Source organism: Lipotes vexillifer, unplaced genomic scaffold, assembly GCF_000442215.2.
Source record: "Lipotes vexillifer unplaced genomic scaffold, Lipotes_vexillifer_v1.1 scaffold970, whole genome shotgun sequence".
NCBI lineage: Eukaryota > Metazoa > Chordata > Mammalia > Artiodactyla > Lipotidae > Lipotes > Lipotes vexillifer.
Genome location: NW_006783115.1, coordinates 1091053 through 1105046, shown reverse-complemented (window position 1 = coordinate 1105046; position 13994 = coordinate 1091053). Strand labels below are relative to the sequence as shown.

General features: G+C 53.0%; 1 protein-coding gene across 1 annotated transcript in view; it reads right to left on the bottom strand.

Annotated features, from left to right (window-relative positions):
- Nucleotides 1–13116: 13116 nt before the first annotated feature.
- KSR2 (kinase suppressor of ras 2) overlaps nucleotides 13117–13994 on the bottom strand; it is a 412338-nt gene continuing 411460 nt past the window's right edge. Inside the window, exon 19 of the mRNA XM_007455851.1 lies at nucleotides 13117–13254. Coding sequence (XP_007455913.1) covers nucleotides 13117–13254 — 138 coding nt within the window. The remainder of the gene's footprint in view (nucleotides 13255–13994) is intronic.

Sequence of the window (13994 nt, the reverse complement as noted above, 5' to 3'; positions counted from 1 at the left end):
GTGGGAGGTCCTCGGTGTGGCAGGACAAGTACATTAGTGCAGCATGATGTCTACACTATAGCTACACAGCAGTTACGTGAACTTACACGAGTTTATATGTACCCATTTTATTATTAGTAGTAGTAGCAACACAGATAGAAAATAAACAGAGAAAATGGCTACAATCTTGGAGGACCAATGCATTGCATTCATTGTCCGGGACGCACTTAAGCTGCCACTGCCCCAACCCGGGCAGGGCTCGGGGTGAGGGGAGAGGTTGACCCACCAGGGAGCGGCACCCCAGTCGACTCAGCATCCTTCTTGGAAGGTGCTGGACTGAGTGTCCCCAATTCCCAAAACAACTTTCCCAGCCCCGGTCCTTTGCGATGCCGGGCTATCCTGGGACTGCCGGAACCCCCAGGATCTGATTGTAGGGGTGAAGCAGCGGGACCTGCAGAGCTCGTCCACACCCACTGCCCGCCTCCGTCCCCAAATCAGCCACGCGGGATGGGACTGAACAGCCACCTCTCGTCCACACCGTCCGTTTTATTGCTTCGTCCCCACAAGAGACAGCCCTCAGAGCTGTCTTCTCCACACTTAACTAGGGATTGGAAGGAGGGTGGAGAGGCCCCCGGATATCTGGAGACTCTCCTTCCTGGGGAAGACAGAGGGGACTTCCCTGAGTAGCCCCTGAGAGCAGCTCTGGGGTTGCCTGATGCAAGTGGTAAGATTTCTGTTCAATAAGAGGTTTTACTTCAGTAAGAGGATGGAGTGGGCGACCGCGGAAGGAATGGGGCAGGATGTGGCAAGGAGAGCCCGGCACCGGGTGGGTGGCCTGTGGCTCACTTCCTAGCCCATGAGCTGGGATTTTAGACCTTGCCTTGTCCATGTAGATGGTGACGGGCAAGTCAACTTCCTCCTCGCCTAGACAGCCTTCCAACCATTGAAGATGCTAAATATTGCTTTAAAACCCACTTCCGTGCCCCAGTTAGTGAAGGAGGCCCCGCCTTGAGTTTCCCTGTTTACCTCTGTCTGATTTCCTTTTTTCTTTCATGAAAGGTTGCAGATGGCAGGAGGCTGGATGTGGGTCCTAGTGATGTGGCTGGTGACAGTGTACTCAAGACCTCATGCCTTGGCTCAAACGAGTGAGAATCAGATGGTGACACTGTACCCCTTAAAATCTCCCAGTGCTTTCCCACTGCCCTTAGAAGACCTTTGAGATGCTCCCCAGCCTGGCATGCTCCTATTCCCCGGCCCCCAGCACAGTTCATCCACTGTCCACCCTGTCCATCCCCTCCGGCCTCCTGCCATGCCTCAGCCTAGAATGGTGTTTTCAAATGGGGGGGGGGCGGAGGGGGATTCTACCCCCCAGGGGACATTTGCAATGTCCGAGACATCTTTGGTTGTCACAACTCAGGGGTGGCAGGAAAGGGGGGTGCTACCAGCATCTAGTGGATGGAGGCCAGGGATGCTGCTCAACATGCAACAGTGCACAGGATGCCCTGCCCACAACACAAATTACCTGGTCCCAAATATCATCAGTGCTGAGGCTGGGAGACCCTGACCTAGAACTGTCATCTCTTCCTCCTTCTCTTCCTTTAGATCTCATCTGAAATCTCACCTCCTAGGAAAGACCTTTGCCAACTGCTCCCTCCACAGTAGTCTCCCCTCCTCACATCTCATGTTACTGGTCCCCCATTCGGGGGCTATGTGAGTGGTAATTTATAGATTGTTTTTGGCCAGATTCCTGTCTATCTCCTCCACTGGGCTCTAAGCTTCAGAACGGGGAGACTTTGTTTCCCTCATCACTGAATGCCCAGGGTCTACAAATATAGTAGATGCTCAATAAATAACCCACCGAATACGTGGCGGATGAAGAAATAACCCCACAGAATTCTGAACTGACGCAGCCGACGGCATCCGTCAAAAGCTCATCTCCCACCTTGACCAGCCCATTGCTCACCACTTCAGAACAGGCTTCTCTGCCTCCTCCTGTCTGCCTGTGTTTTTTTTCCCTGCTATCCTGGCACCAGCCTTTCCAAAATTCTCACTCTAAGTGCTGGAGGTCAGGGTAATTTTAAACTAGAAGAACGAGCCAAGCTGGTCTTTTTCCTTAAGTGGTGGAAAAGAAAAACTAAGATTTGTTTTTAATCATTAGACTTTCAAATCTAAGAAGGCAGGATGCAAATAGCATGTTGGCATAAACAATGGCTGCCCACTCAGTGGAGGGAGGGAGCCGTTCTTCTGAGCTAATTTAAGCTAAATACATGGCGGTTATTTTTCATCTCTACTATTGTGTAACTTTCTCCTCTGTTCATGGTCCAGGGGAGACGTTATCTGGTAGGAGTCGGTGGTGGTGGAAGATAAAGGGAGGAAGGAAAGGAAGAGGTAGCAGACGGAAAGTACTCTCAGCCACCAAGCTGGTGATTAAAAGCCTTTCAAGAGCTCAGGAGTAGAGCTGGTGGTCCACTAGGACCCTAGGGAATTTCATCTGGGTGAAAACCCGATTTTGAGCCTTCCACACAGGGAAGAAACCAGAAAACAACTGGAGTCAGGTTTCCTTTCCGCCCCGCTATAGGCAACACTCCGTATCTTCAGAGATGTCCAGATTGAACCACAGAAACTTTTACAAACTGCCTCAAGTGAAGAAATATCCCTCCCACTCACGTACACACTGTATTTCCTTAAGGTCGCTGGGCCTTCCAGCCCCTGGTACGAGGTTGGGGGTGGCAGTCAGGCCTTGAGGGGAAGCTGTTCCCTGGAAGATAAATGATTTCTCTCGAAGCAAACACATTACCAAACAGGATCAGACGCAAGGTGTTACAGACAGAACCTTTCTTTTGGTATTTTCCAAGTTGCCTGACTGATAATGAAGCTCTGCGGGGCCCTTCGACACCATCCACCAGTTACAGACAAGACGTCAAATGACTAGGCTTCTGGAAGTCTCTGAGGCCTTAGTCCTAAATCTACCTCTGCTTCTAAGAAGGGACCTAGCTTGGAAGAGTTTACCTTCTTTTCTCTGGGCCTGAGTTCTTTCTCCTGTGAAAGGAGGAGAGGCATGAGATCAGGCTGGCTACTCGCATCCACGTGAAGTGGCAAGGCATGCTGTGATTGATTAGCAATGTCTGCCAAGAGTACAGGAGGGGTAGTGGTAACAGAAGTGTCACGTATTTGTACTCCTTGGACTAGGTCATCCTTCTAGATCTTCTAAATATAGCTCATTCTAGATCTTCACTGCAATGACCTGGCTGAAGATAAAAATTCAGGTCAAGACCTAGCTGACCCCTATGAGGGCATGATGTCCTCTGTTAGTCTCTGAACCACGGTATGTTGGGGAAGTCACCAACACACAGCACATCTGACCCCTCCACTGGAAGACATGATCAGCCAGAATTTTCCTTTGCAGCGTCCTTGTGCATGGAACCACTGTCCTCATGCACAGAATGGGGGTCTTCCTTCAGCAGGCCTGGGTAGGGAATGTGAGGTGGCAGGGGCAAGGTTCAAGTTTTCTGGGGCTCAGGAGCAGCCCGTGGTCACCCCCCAGCCACATCTCTCTGCCTAATGCATCTTGTTCTGCTTCTAGGTTCATTGCTCACAGTGCCAGCCTCCAGGGGAGGTGGGGCTGGACGGGGTCGATCTACTGTCCTGGCTCCTAGCAAGTGGTGGGTAAATGCTGGGGGTCAGCTGTTCTCTTCTGTGGGCTGGCACCTGCTCTCAGAATAACGTGTAAGATGTTGAGTTGAATTCACAGAGGTTCATCTTGTTGGGGATTCAGAAACCAGCCTGGGGAAGCTTAGGGAGAGCAGCCGGCTGGTGGCCTTTTACAGGTCTAACTACATGGTAGTGTCTTAAAAGCTCTGCTAAGTCCTGCAATCGAGAATTAAGTTCAACCTTGTTCTGCCTAAGCATTTTCGATGCTTATTTGTCCCAGAACCCTTCCAATAACGCAACGTCCGTCTAGTCTGCTATGGAGTTAAAGGTCTATGCAACACAACTGGCAAACTGTGTTGATCCAGGGTCAACCTGGATCAGGCAAGCTCCAGGCAAAGCCCATTTCCTCCAGTTTGGTCCTCAATAGAGGGACAGCAGCCATCTCACCCCATGACGAGAAATCCTTCATATTCTTGGTGTTAGGGAAAGGGGTAGTAGGATCCCAGCGGTCAGTGTGACCGCTGAGAGGGAGGAGGACCCACTGGTGAGCCTCCTGGGACAGAGGCCCACAGTCAAATGTTAAGTACAGGAGAGGGAGAGGGCTCAGCTGATGGTACAGGCTGCTCGGCGCAGGGGTGCTGGAGGAACCCAGGAGTGGCTTTACCAACCCAGCAGCCCATTTCCTGGAAATGGGCAGCTCCTGGCAGCCTGTCAGTCTGGGACCGTAAGTGGGAGCTTCCGTGCAAACTCCCACGAGGGTCCCCACCCTCCCCTGCGTCTTCCCTCTCTCCTTGTTATGAGCTACAGATAACAGCACAGGTGTGGACTGTCACATCCCGGTGGGCAGCTGGGCATACACCACTCAAGATGGAGGTGGGCTCCTGGGAACGAACAAGCCCAAAGAATCACATGTCAAATGTTGGCCCTACCGCTTCACAGGCTGCTTTATGTGTCTTTCCCCCAGTTTCTTCGCCTGTGAAAGGCGGATCATGGTACCTACTTCCCAGGACCGTCCAGTCATGGGGATTCAGTTGGCCTGGCACATAGTAAGTGCTCATTGAAGAGTGGTTGTTACAGATACATCATTACTCCGCCTCCCAGGCCCTAGGTACCCTGGGACACCTGTCCCAATGGGCCTCTTTATGAGTCACGACCGTTGAATCTGGCAAATTCATTTGGAGTGACATGGGAGCCACAACACAGGGCCCGGTTGTGGGAATCCCATTACTGCCCAGCCCTGCCAGTGGAGCCCCCTGGCTGCAGGGAAGGATGTCTGACCCCCGTGCCAGGGCCTCGCTCTGACCCAGCAACCCTCCACCCTGGCATTCTGCAAACATTTATTGAGTACCTACTACGTGCCAGGCGCTACGCTCGGTGCTGGCGCGTAGGTAAGCTGGGGAAGTCGGGGAGACTGGAGGTCTCCCACCAACCTTCTGCCCCAGTTGGTTAACAGGATGGGCGTGGACAGTGTGCTCTTGAGAGGGTTGCCAGTGACAGGAGAGGAATGAGGCCGCCGAGGCATGCCCTCGGGAGAGTCAGGAAGAACCTTCCAGACACGGGGTTCCCACATTCCCGGGTCCAGGCTGACATATGCTGCATCTCATCCCCCTCCGAGGTCAGGACTATTACCTTACGGGCGAGGGCTGGGCTGGGGAGCATAAGGTGGGGCTGGGGGCCAGGGAGAGCATCCCCCTGAGCCTGCTCAAAACCTTCCTCACTTCACAGGCAAAGCCAAAAGAGGACACAGGAAAAGCACGACTCACCGAGGTCTGTTCCTTTGCCGCTGAGTGAGAATATAAATAAAAGCAAGCATCGTGTCACCAGCCCTTTCAGACTGGGCTGAAGCACATTCATCCAATGGTCAAGCGACTGTCCTGCTACAGATGGACCGCCCACCCTCATCCATGGAGATGAAATCTGGGACTACTGGACCCCAGAGACGGAGGCGTGGGTCAGGGCGCGTGTTTGACAAGAGCGGCAGCAATGGGCTGACCCTCGTAGCCCAGGGGTCTGGGGAATCTATCTCCCAGGGGATCTGCCACGGAGGAACCAAGGTGACCAGCCAAGGCACAAGAGAAAGCTCCTTAGAGGATGTCAAGGGTTAAACTGAGCTCCCCACTCCCGCCAAAACAAAGATACATTCAAATCCTAACCCACAGTACCTCAGAATGCGACCTTAACTGGAAATAGGGTCGCTACAGATGCACTGGTTAAGATAAAGTTGCACTTGAGTAGGATGGGCCCCTAATCCAATATGACTGGGTGTCCTAATGGGAAGATGGCCTTGAGAAGACAGACACACAGGAGAAGGCTGTGTGACGACAGAGGCAGAGATTGGAGAGATGCGTCCACAAGCCAAGGAATGCCTGAGATTGCCAGAAAACTGCCAGAAGTAAAGCAGCGGGCGGCCAGGAAGGACTCCCTTACGGGTGCCAGGGGGAACTTGGTCCTGCCAACACCTTGATTCTAGACTTCAAGGCTTCAGAAGCGCGAGAGCGTCCTGTTGTTTGTGGTACTTTGCTACAGCAGCCCTAGCCGACTAGTGCAGAGGGGGAGGGGGGCTTGAGTGCATGGGTGGCATATCTGAAGCAAGACCAGCCCTCAGGGGATTGCTGGGTCAAAAGAAGGCTGGCAAGGGATGACGACAGGGAGGGCAAGTTTAGGGACTCAAGGCTGAGAACTAGCCAGCCAGGGATGGGAGTTTTGCCTCAAAAGCCCCTAAAACCAGTCTCTGAAATCCCAAGGGTCCTTGTTATGGGCTGAATTGTGCACCTCCCCAGACCCCCGCCATTCATATGTTGAAGCCCTAACCTCCAGTGTGGCTGTATTTGGAGATGGGCCCTTAAAGAAGTAATTAAGGTCAAATTAGGTCATAAGGGCAGGACCGTAATTCGATATCACTGGTGTCCTTATAAGAGACACACCGGGCATGTGTGCACCCAGAGGAAAGGCCACGTGAAGACACAGTGAGAGACTGACTGTCTGCAAGCCAAGGAGAGAGGCCTCAGAAGAAACCAACCCTGACACCTTGATCTTGGACTCCCAGTCTCTAGAACTGTGAGTCAATTCATTTCTGTTGTTGAAGCCCCCCTGAGCACCCCCACCACCCGCCGCCCCGAGACTGTGATGTTTCCTTACGGCAGCCTGAGCGGATTAGACTCTTTCAACCTCTGAGGCCCGAATTCCCTCCAGGTCCTGCACACCAAGGGGTCTCAACGTCGGCTCACGCCTCTCCCAGGACGGGGAGCTTTCTACCTTCCAAGGCAGGCCGTTAGAAAGTTCTTCCCCTGCTGGAACTCCATCTCGGCCCCTGTAACTCCCTCCCCCTGGGTTCCTGTTCCTCCTCTGTTTTTCTTCCTTCTGACAGTCGCCTAGATCAGAGGTCGGCAAAAGTCTTCAGTAGAGGGCAAGACTTAAATATTCTCAGCTTGAAGGGCCACCCCGTCTCCGTTACAAGTAGCCAACTCTGTTGCAGCACAAATGAAACCATGGCCCGTATGTAAACGAGTGGGTGTGGCTGTGAACCAACATTTGTTTATTGACATTGATATTTGAATTTGGTAGAGTTTTCACGTATCACGAGCTCTTCTGTTTTTTTCCCCAATTGAACACTGTAAAAACCACTTGGTGGGCTGGATGTAGCCCACAGGGCATAACGTGCCAAGCCTAAGTCGAGATTTTTAAGCATAGTGATTGGGCCTCAGTGTGTATCACTTGCTTCCTGTTCCTTAGACGATCAGTCACAGGTGAGGACAAGAACTGTGGGCGGTGACGAGTGGGACGGGATGTGTGCACATGGGTTGGAAGGTGGAAAGGCGGCAGACCAGGGTTTCCCAGATACAGGAGTCTAGTCTCCAGAGATCAATCCAGGGCTTCTAATGATGCAGAATCCAAGGTAGAAATAAAGGAGGACTCCATGGCAAGACAAGATTTTTCTTTTTGACCAGCAAAGGGAAAACGACACCGAAACAATTAAGTGGAGACTTTGATTTCCAGTTCACTCTGGGGATGGTGACGTGTGGAGATGTCCCCACATAAGGTCCCCCTGCAAGGGGACTCCCCATTTTATGAAAGACCTGTGACCAGGAAGAGCTGGTGGGAATTCAGTGTGCAAATCCACATGTCTTTGAAAGAAGGCAAGGTCAAGGCTTCCTAGTGAATCTTTACCCTGTGGACTGGTCCATTTGGGAAGCCTGTGTACCTAAGGGTTTGCTGAAAGCAGGGTGGAGACAGAGGCAACTCGCTGCTGGGCGCTGGGCACCTGCACACAGCTGTGATTGGACATGTGCACACTATCTGTGCTGTGGATTCTACAGAATGAGCCAATGGTGGGCTGGCAACTGTGGTGTAAATATACACACCACCTTTTTTTTTCCCCCATGCAAAAGATGAATGAACATGACCTCCTCCCACTGCTTCAGTGAATAAGGACTGAGGTCAGCAGGGAAAGCAGTGGCTTGGTTCCTTCTGGATCAAAATGTCTGCAAATAAAAGCTGGCTTCTAAACAATTCAGGGGGGTGCAGCTGGAGGGCGGTGCGGGGGTGGGCTGGACTGGCTACAGCGGAGACTGAGGAAGGAGGGAACAAAGTAAAGACCTGGGAAAAGAGGGAGGCGGCAAGGCGAGAGCAGGTGACGTGGGACCCTGTTCTGCAGGCAGAGAAACTCCAAAGGCGCAGGGGAAGCTGGGGTTTCTCCCTGGGTCCCTCAGGCTCCGCCCCTAACCTCAAGCTGGTGCTTGTGAACAAATGGAAAAATCAGCCTGTGGAGAAGCTGCTGGGCCCTGCCAAAGGCTCTGGGTGGCCCTGTTAGTTGATTCTGGAAACAACGGAGGCTAGAGGGAGTGGGCTGCAGCTTCCGGGAGCTGACCTAGGCTGCTCATCCCCTTGCTCATTCCCCGCCCCACACCGCCCCGCACAGAGGTCCATGATAAAGACTGGGGTCCACGGACCCAAGAAGTCTGATTGGGCTAAAGAGATGTGAGACCCTCAGGAGGCCCCGGCTCAGGCCTGGGGCGGGTCCGCTGGGTGACCTGCCTTAACAGCGCGGCGGCCGCTGACAAGAGCTGCCCGCAGAGACAGCAAAGCAGCTGGGGCTTGTGCAAACACGTGTCAACGCCTCCAGACACGCAAATGACGGGCTGAGGGCCACAGTGACAGATGTCCCTGAAGAGGAATGTTTAGGAATGGCCCACATGGGGGCCTGGAGCCTCTGGTCCCAGGCAGGTGGGAGCATTGCTAAAGTAACCAGGAAGGCCTTCTGGGGTTTCCCTCAGCCAGGCTCTCGGGAAGCATGACCGGTCTCATCATTTTTCCCAGGTTGGAAGCAGGCTTGGCCCCCCCAGAGCGTGAACCAAAGTGGGGAAGATCCCCATATCTCTGGTTGGACGTTGAGTCTGAGCCCAGGTGGGTTTTTGAAGTCGGAGTTCCGCTCTCTTTGCGGGAGACATCTAGATAAGGTGGCGACCAGAGGCAAGGCTGGGCAGTGCCCAAGTACGGCGGGACTGTGGGCAGAGCCTGGGCGTCCTGCCTAATGCCCAGCTGTCCCGCTAGCGCCCTGCTGGGGGGCAGATTTCCCTGGGATGCCTGGTCAGGTGAATGGGGCCCGGGGTTTGGGGAACGTAAGACATTCCCTTGTCAGGTAAGGAACGTAAGATGGAGGCTCTCCCCGTCATTCTGCACCTGACGTGCTCCCAGCGACCTCCGCGCAGAACACTGGACCCTGGTGTGGTTACAGCAAGAGCAGCTGGGCCAGGTGGGGAGCGAGGGTGAGGGATGGAAGGCAGGCGCGCTGAGCGTGCACAGGCGTCGAACGGGGAAGCCGCTCTGCGGTTCGGCACCGGCTGGAGCTGAAAATGCAGAACCCTGACAAGCAGCTGCCCTCCTCGCGTCCCCAGCTGGACTTTTTAAGGGTGAAGCAGCAGGAGTGGGGGAGGGGTCATTTGCAAACAAGATGCCGTGCACACGCCCGGTAACCCAACACACACACCGAACCCAACGACCCATCTCCGTCATGGTGGTGGCTAAACTTAGCTGGTGTAAGTGCCAGGGCAGAGGGAGGGAAAAAGAATGTCCTAGAACTTCCCCCTCCCAGAACCCCAGTTCCCAAGGCTCAGACTTCAGGGGGCCGTCATGGATGAAGGTGCGCTGGAAGGAGCCCCCTGAAGTCATCTTGGCCAGGGAGCCACTGTGCTTTCCAAATGGAAGTGGGGGGCAGCGAGGAAGAAAGGGGACGAGGCTGTCACAGAACGGAGAGGGCAGCGGAAACGGGGAAGCGTAGCCCAGAGAGACCCAGAGCGCAGAAGACATGCACTTCGGAGCGATACGCAGAGGTGCCCAAACCTTGACAGGCTTGGGGTGGGGGGGCCTCAGAGAACAGATGTTTGCACAGGAACAGCTGAGCTTCCCGCCCAGATCTCGGCCCCGTAGCCTCCACTAAGCGCGCGCTCAGCTCTGCATCCCCGTCCCGTCTTTCCAGAGAGCGCAGCTGGAACCCACCACGCAGACACCGAAACAGCTGATGGGCGCTCAGCCCCGGACCTGGGACAGCCTGACTCCCGTCATGTCATCAAGGGCAATCGAGAGCGGACGGTGTCGCGCACGTAGACACACACGCACACACAGACCGGTCCTGTGAGCCTGCCCGCGTGGGACCCCTGCCCTAGCCTCCACGGCCCAGGGGCTCCACATGCAGCCCAAAGTTCTCTTGTCTACACCGTGCCCTGGGCCTCACTGATCAACTCCGCATCTCCCTGGCTGGTCCCATGAAGTCCTGGCTCGGGGTCCCCACCCCTGCCCGAGCGAAGGCGTGGGTCTGGGGTGCGGGGAAGCTGCCGGGCTCAGTCGTGCAGCGCTCCCAGGCTGGCCGGGGTCGGTACCCTCTGATGGTGAGCCTCTGGCCTCCTGAGCTGGCAGAGGGCGGAGCGGGGGAGGAGATGTGGCTTGGGAGCTGAGGCAGCTGAGCGCTGTCCCTCTGTCCAGTGGTCACAGCCTGGAGCACGGAGAGAAGGGAGAGAGTGGCAAGAGGTCACATGGGTACGACAACGCCATCTTTTGTGAATTAGCGCCCTCTCGGAGGCCAGGTGGTCTGAGATGAGCTGTTCCCACCCTCCACAAGAAAAGGCGGAGGTCCTACTATGCGCTGGGCTCTGTGCCAAGCAACTCACATACCTGATCTCGTTTAAACCTGAGGATAGCCTGCAAGAAAGGCACATTACATTGTTTTTACAGATGAGGCTCAGAGAGGTTAGGTGTCTTGCTCAAGGGTGCACAGCCAGGAAGCAGCAGGCTCTTCTCACTTGGACTAGGATGGTCACCCAGCTGTGAGCTGGGTTGAGGCCACGTGGAACCGGAACAGCAGCCCGTGTGCCATGTGGAGTTGCTGAGAATGCTCAGTAAGGGATGGAGATAAAGGAAGCAGAGGTGAGAAAAGACCCACACCATAGACTCCAGCTGTGGGTGGAGGCTTTGCTGACTACCGTTGAGCCAGGATCTGGGCTGTCAGGGGCAGAATTTATGCCCACTCTCCCAGGATGGTTCTAGAAAGACAGGCAGTCTTTGCCTAGAAGGCAGCAGAGTGGAGGGGTCAAGATCATGGATTTAGGGTCAGACCCATCTGGGTTCCAATATTTGCTCTGCTCCTTACTAGCTGTGAGACCTGTGAATAGGCACTTAACCTCTCTGTGCCTCCTCTGGGGGTACCAGACTACCTCTTAGGGGGGCCCTGAGGATTCAGTGAGATAATGCAGACAGAATGCTTGACACGGCACCTCTCACACACGTGTTTAATAAGTGGTGCCCAGATGATGGAGGTCGTGCTGGTGGTAGTGGTGATGAAAAAAAGAACTGGAAGCGGGGACTTGAACAGACACTTATACACCAATGTTCACAGCAACACTATTCACAATAGCCAAAAGGTGCAAACAAACCAAGCCTCTGTCAACAGATTAATGAACAAACAAAACGTGGTATAGACTTACAACGGAATATCACTCGGCCGTAAAAAGGAATGATGGTCTAATAATATATGCTACACTGTGGATGAAACTTGAAAACATGCTGAGTAAAAGAAGCCAAACACGAAAGGATAAATATTGTATGCGGCCACTTACATGGAGCATATGTAGGACAGGTAAATTCACACAGACAGAACGTAGATGAAAGATTACGGGTCAGGAAGAGGAGGGATTAACCATCACTTCCTGAGTCTCTGAAATTTAGTGTAGATTTTATACTCAAAGCACATCTCAATCTAGACTCACCCCCTTCAAGTGTTCAATAGCCCCATGTGGTATGTGGCTGTTTTGGGACAACACAGGTCCAAAGGGTGGTCCATGGACCAGCGGTGTCGGCATCACCTTGGAAATGCAAGATCTTGGGCCCCACCCCAGGCATACAGAAGGAGAATCCGCATTTTGACAAAGTTCCTAGGTGATATGAATGCATATTAAATTTTGACATGCACCGCTCTGGAATGCAGGCTTGCCCCAGCCTTGCCTCCAGCTCACCACGTGTTAAGCCACACTGGGATTCTAGAAATGCCAGCTCCTCTGACGTGAGCCATGGGGGGGCAAACCCGGGATCCCAGAGGCGAGCTGTGAGTTAGCTGCTTTCCTCCTGGGAACGTGCCAGCGGCAGATGAGGCCTCTTGGTTGGTCCCCTGTGCAGATTACAAAGCCCTAGGCAGGACCCAGATCCTGGGCCTACCGTAGCCAAGCCCTCCCCCAATCCACCGCCGACGCAGGTGGTTTCTGAAAGGACCACAGCAGCAGAGTGACCATCTCAAAGCCGGATGAGTGTGAGTGAGGAGTCTAGAGGGGCTGATGTCGTGGGGAGAGCAAACTCTAGACTAGGGAGTTGGGACCTGACCTGTGTCCCCAGCTTTGTCACCAACACCCCATGCAGATGCGGGTGAGTTGCTGAATGTCTCTGGGCCACGGTTTCTCCATGTGTAAAAGAAGGAGGCTGGATAAATATGGAATGGCCAGGAAAGGCATCCATGCACTGGTTCTAAATAACTGCTGATGAGTACCACTGAGTGACGGCAGATGCACTGTGACAGATTAGTCATGTCTGCCGTGGGTACAGAAATAGGACACAGACACCTTGCCTGTCTATCGTCCGTGAAATAGGTACACCCCAGGACTTTTCTACTTTGATGAACAGCCGACATGTAGGGCTTGGTGGGTTCAGGGTACCACCTCACCGTGTGATGCTCAGGCTTACTGGGGCATCAAACTTCATCAGGAGGAAACAGGCAATGAGGCAGCCATGGTAGCCACAGGGATCCAGGCCCTGTATGGCAGCCTCTAGGACCCAAATTGCAGAGGAGATTCCCCTGAACAGAAACACGGTGGAGAAGGGTGGTGCGCTGGGGAGGGAGGTGGGTACACGGAAAGGAGACAGTTGGCAGAGGAGCTGGGGAGGGGAGCAAAAAGGTGACAAAGGCCAGAGGACAGGGCAGTGGGGAGAGATGTTAAGGCGGAACACTTACTCTGCAGACTTCCAGAAATGTCCAGGGTGAGACAGGCGGCGGTTTCGCTTTGGCAGTTTCTCCAGCATGTCCATAAGCTTGGTGAAGGTAGGTCTCTCTTCTTGTTCAAAGGCCCAGCAGAAGAGAAGAATGTCCTAAAAGAAACCAAGATGGTGATTTAACGTAACTAGTAACTTCTTGATTACTCCTTGACATCTCATTGGACTTGTCTGTTTGTCTACCCATTTGTTCCACTGCCAGATTCCTCCATCATCCATCCATCCATCCACCCACCCATCCGTCTATCCACCCACCCATCCATCTATCTATTCATCTCAGTTCACGTATTTATCCTTCATCTAGCATCCAGCCATGCATCACTCATCCATTGCAACATCCATCCTTTTACTCATCCACTTTCTGAGCCTATATAGCAAACTAGATAAATCCTATTATAGAAGGTCTGGGATACATTGAAATCAATAATGCTCCCCAAGGAGTTTCTTGGCATTTTTCTCAAAAAGGAGGGAGAAAAGGGAATCCTGAAGCTTCTATCCACATCCTAATATTATAAGCGCCCTTAAAGTCACAGACAGGAAAATTACTCTTAGTAATTGCCTCACTTGAGAAAGGAAATCTAGAGACAGGTAATCCTTAAAAACATACCGGATAATTACGCCTTCCCTGACACATCTATCGTCTGATCAAGAGAGTATTCTTCCTGATGTGTTTTAGAGGATGATTACTAATTTATACTCAGGCTTCTCTGTTTCCACATGTCTTGTTCTGAGTTGGATAATGCCTTAAAAATTTTATGTAGATCCAAATAAAATTAGAATAATACCAGTGAGTGATTTTTTTTTTTTTTTTTTTTTTTTTTTTTTTTTTTTTCGGG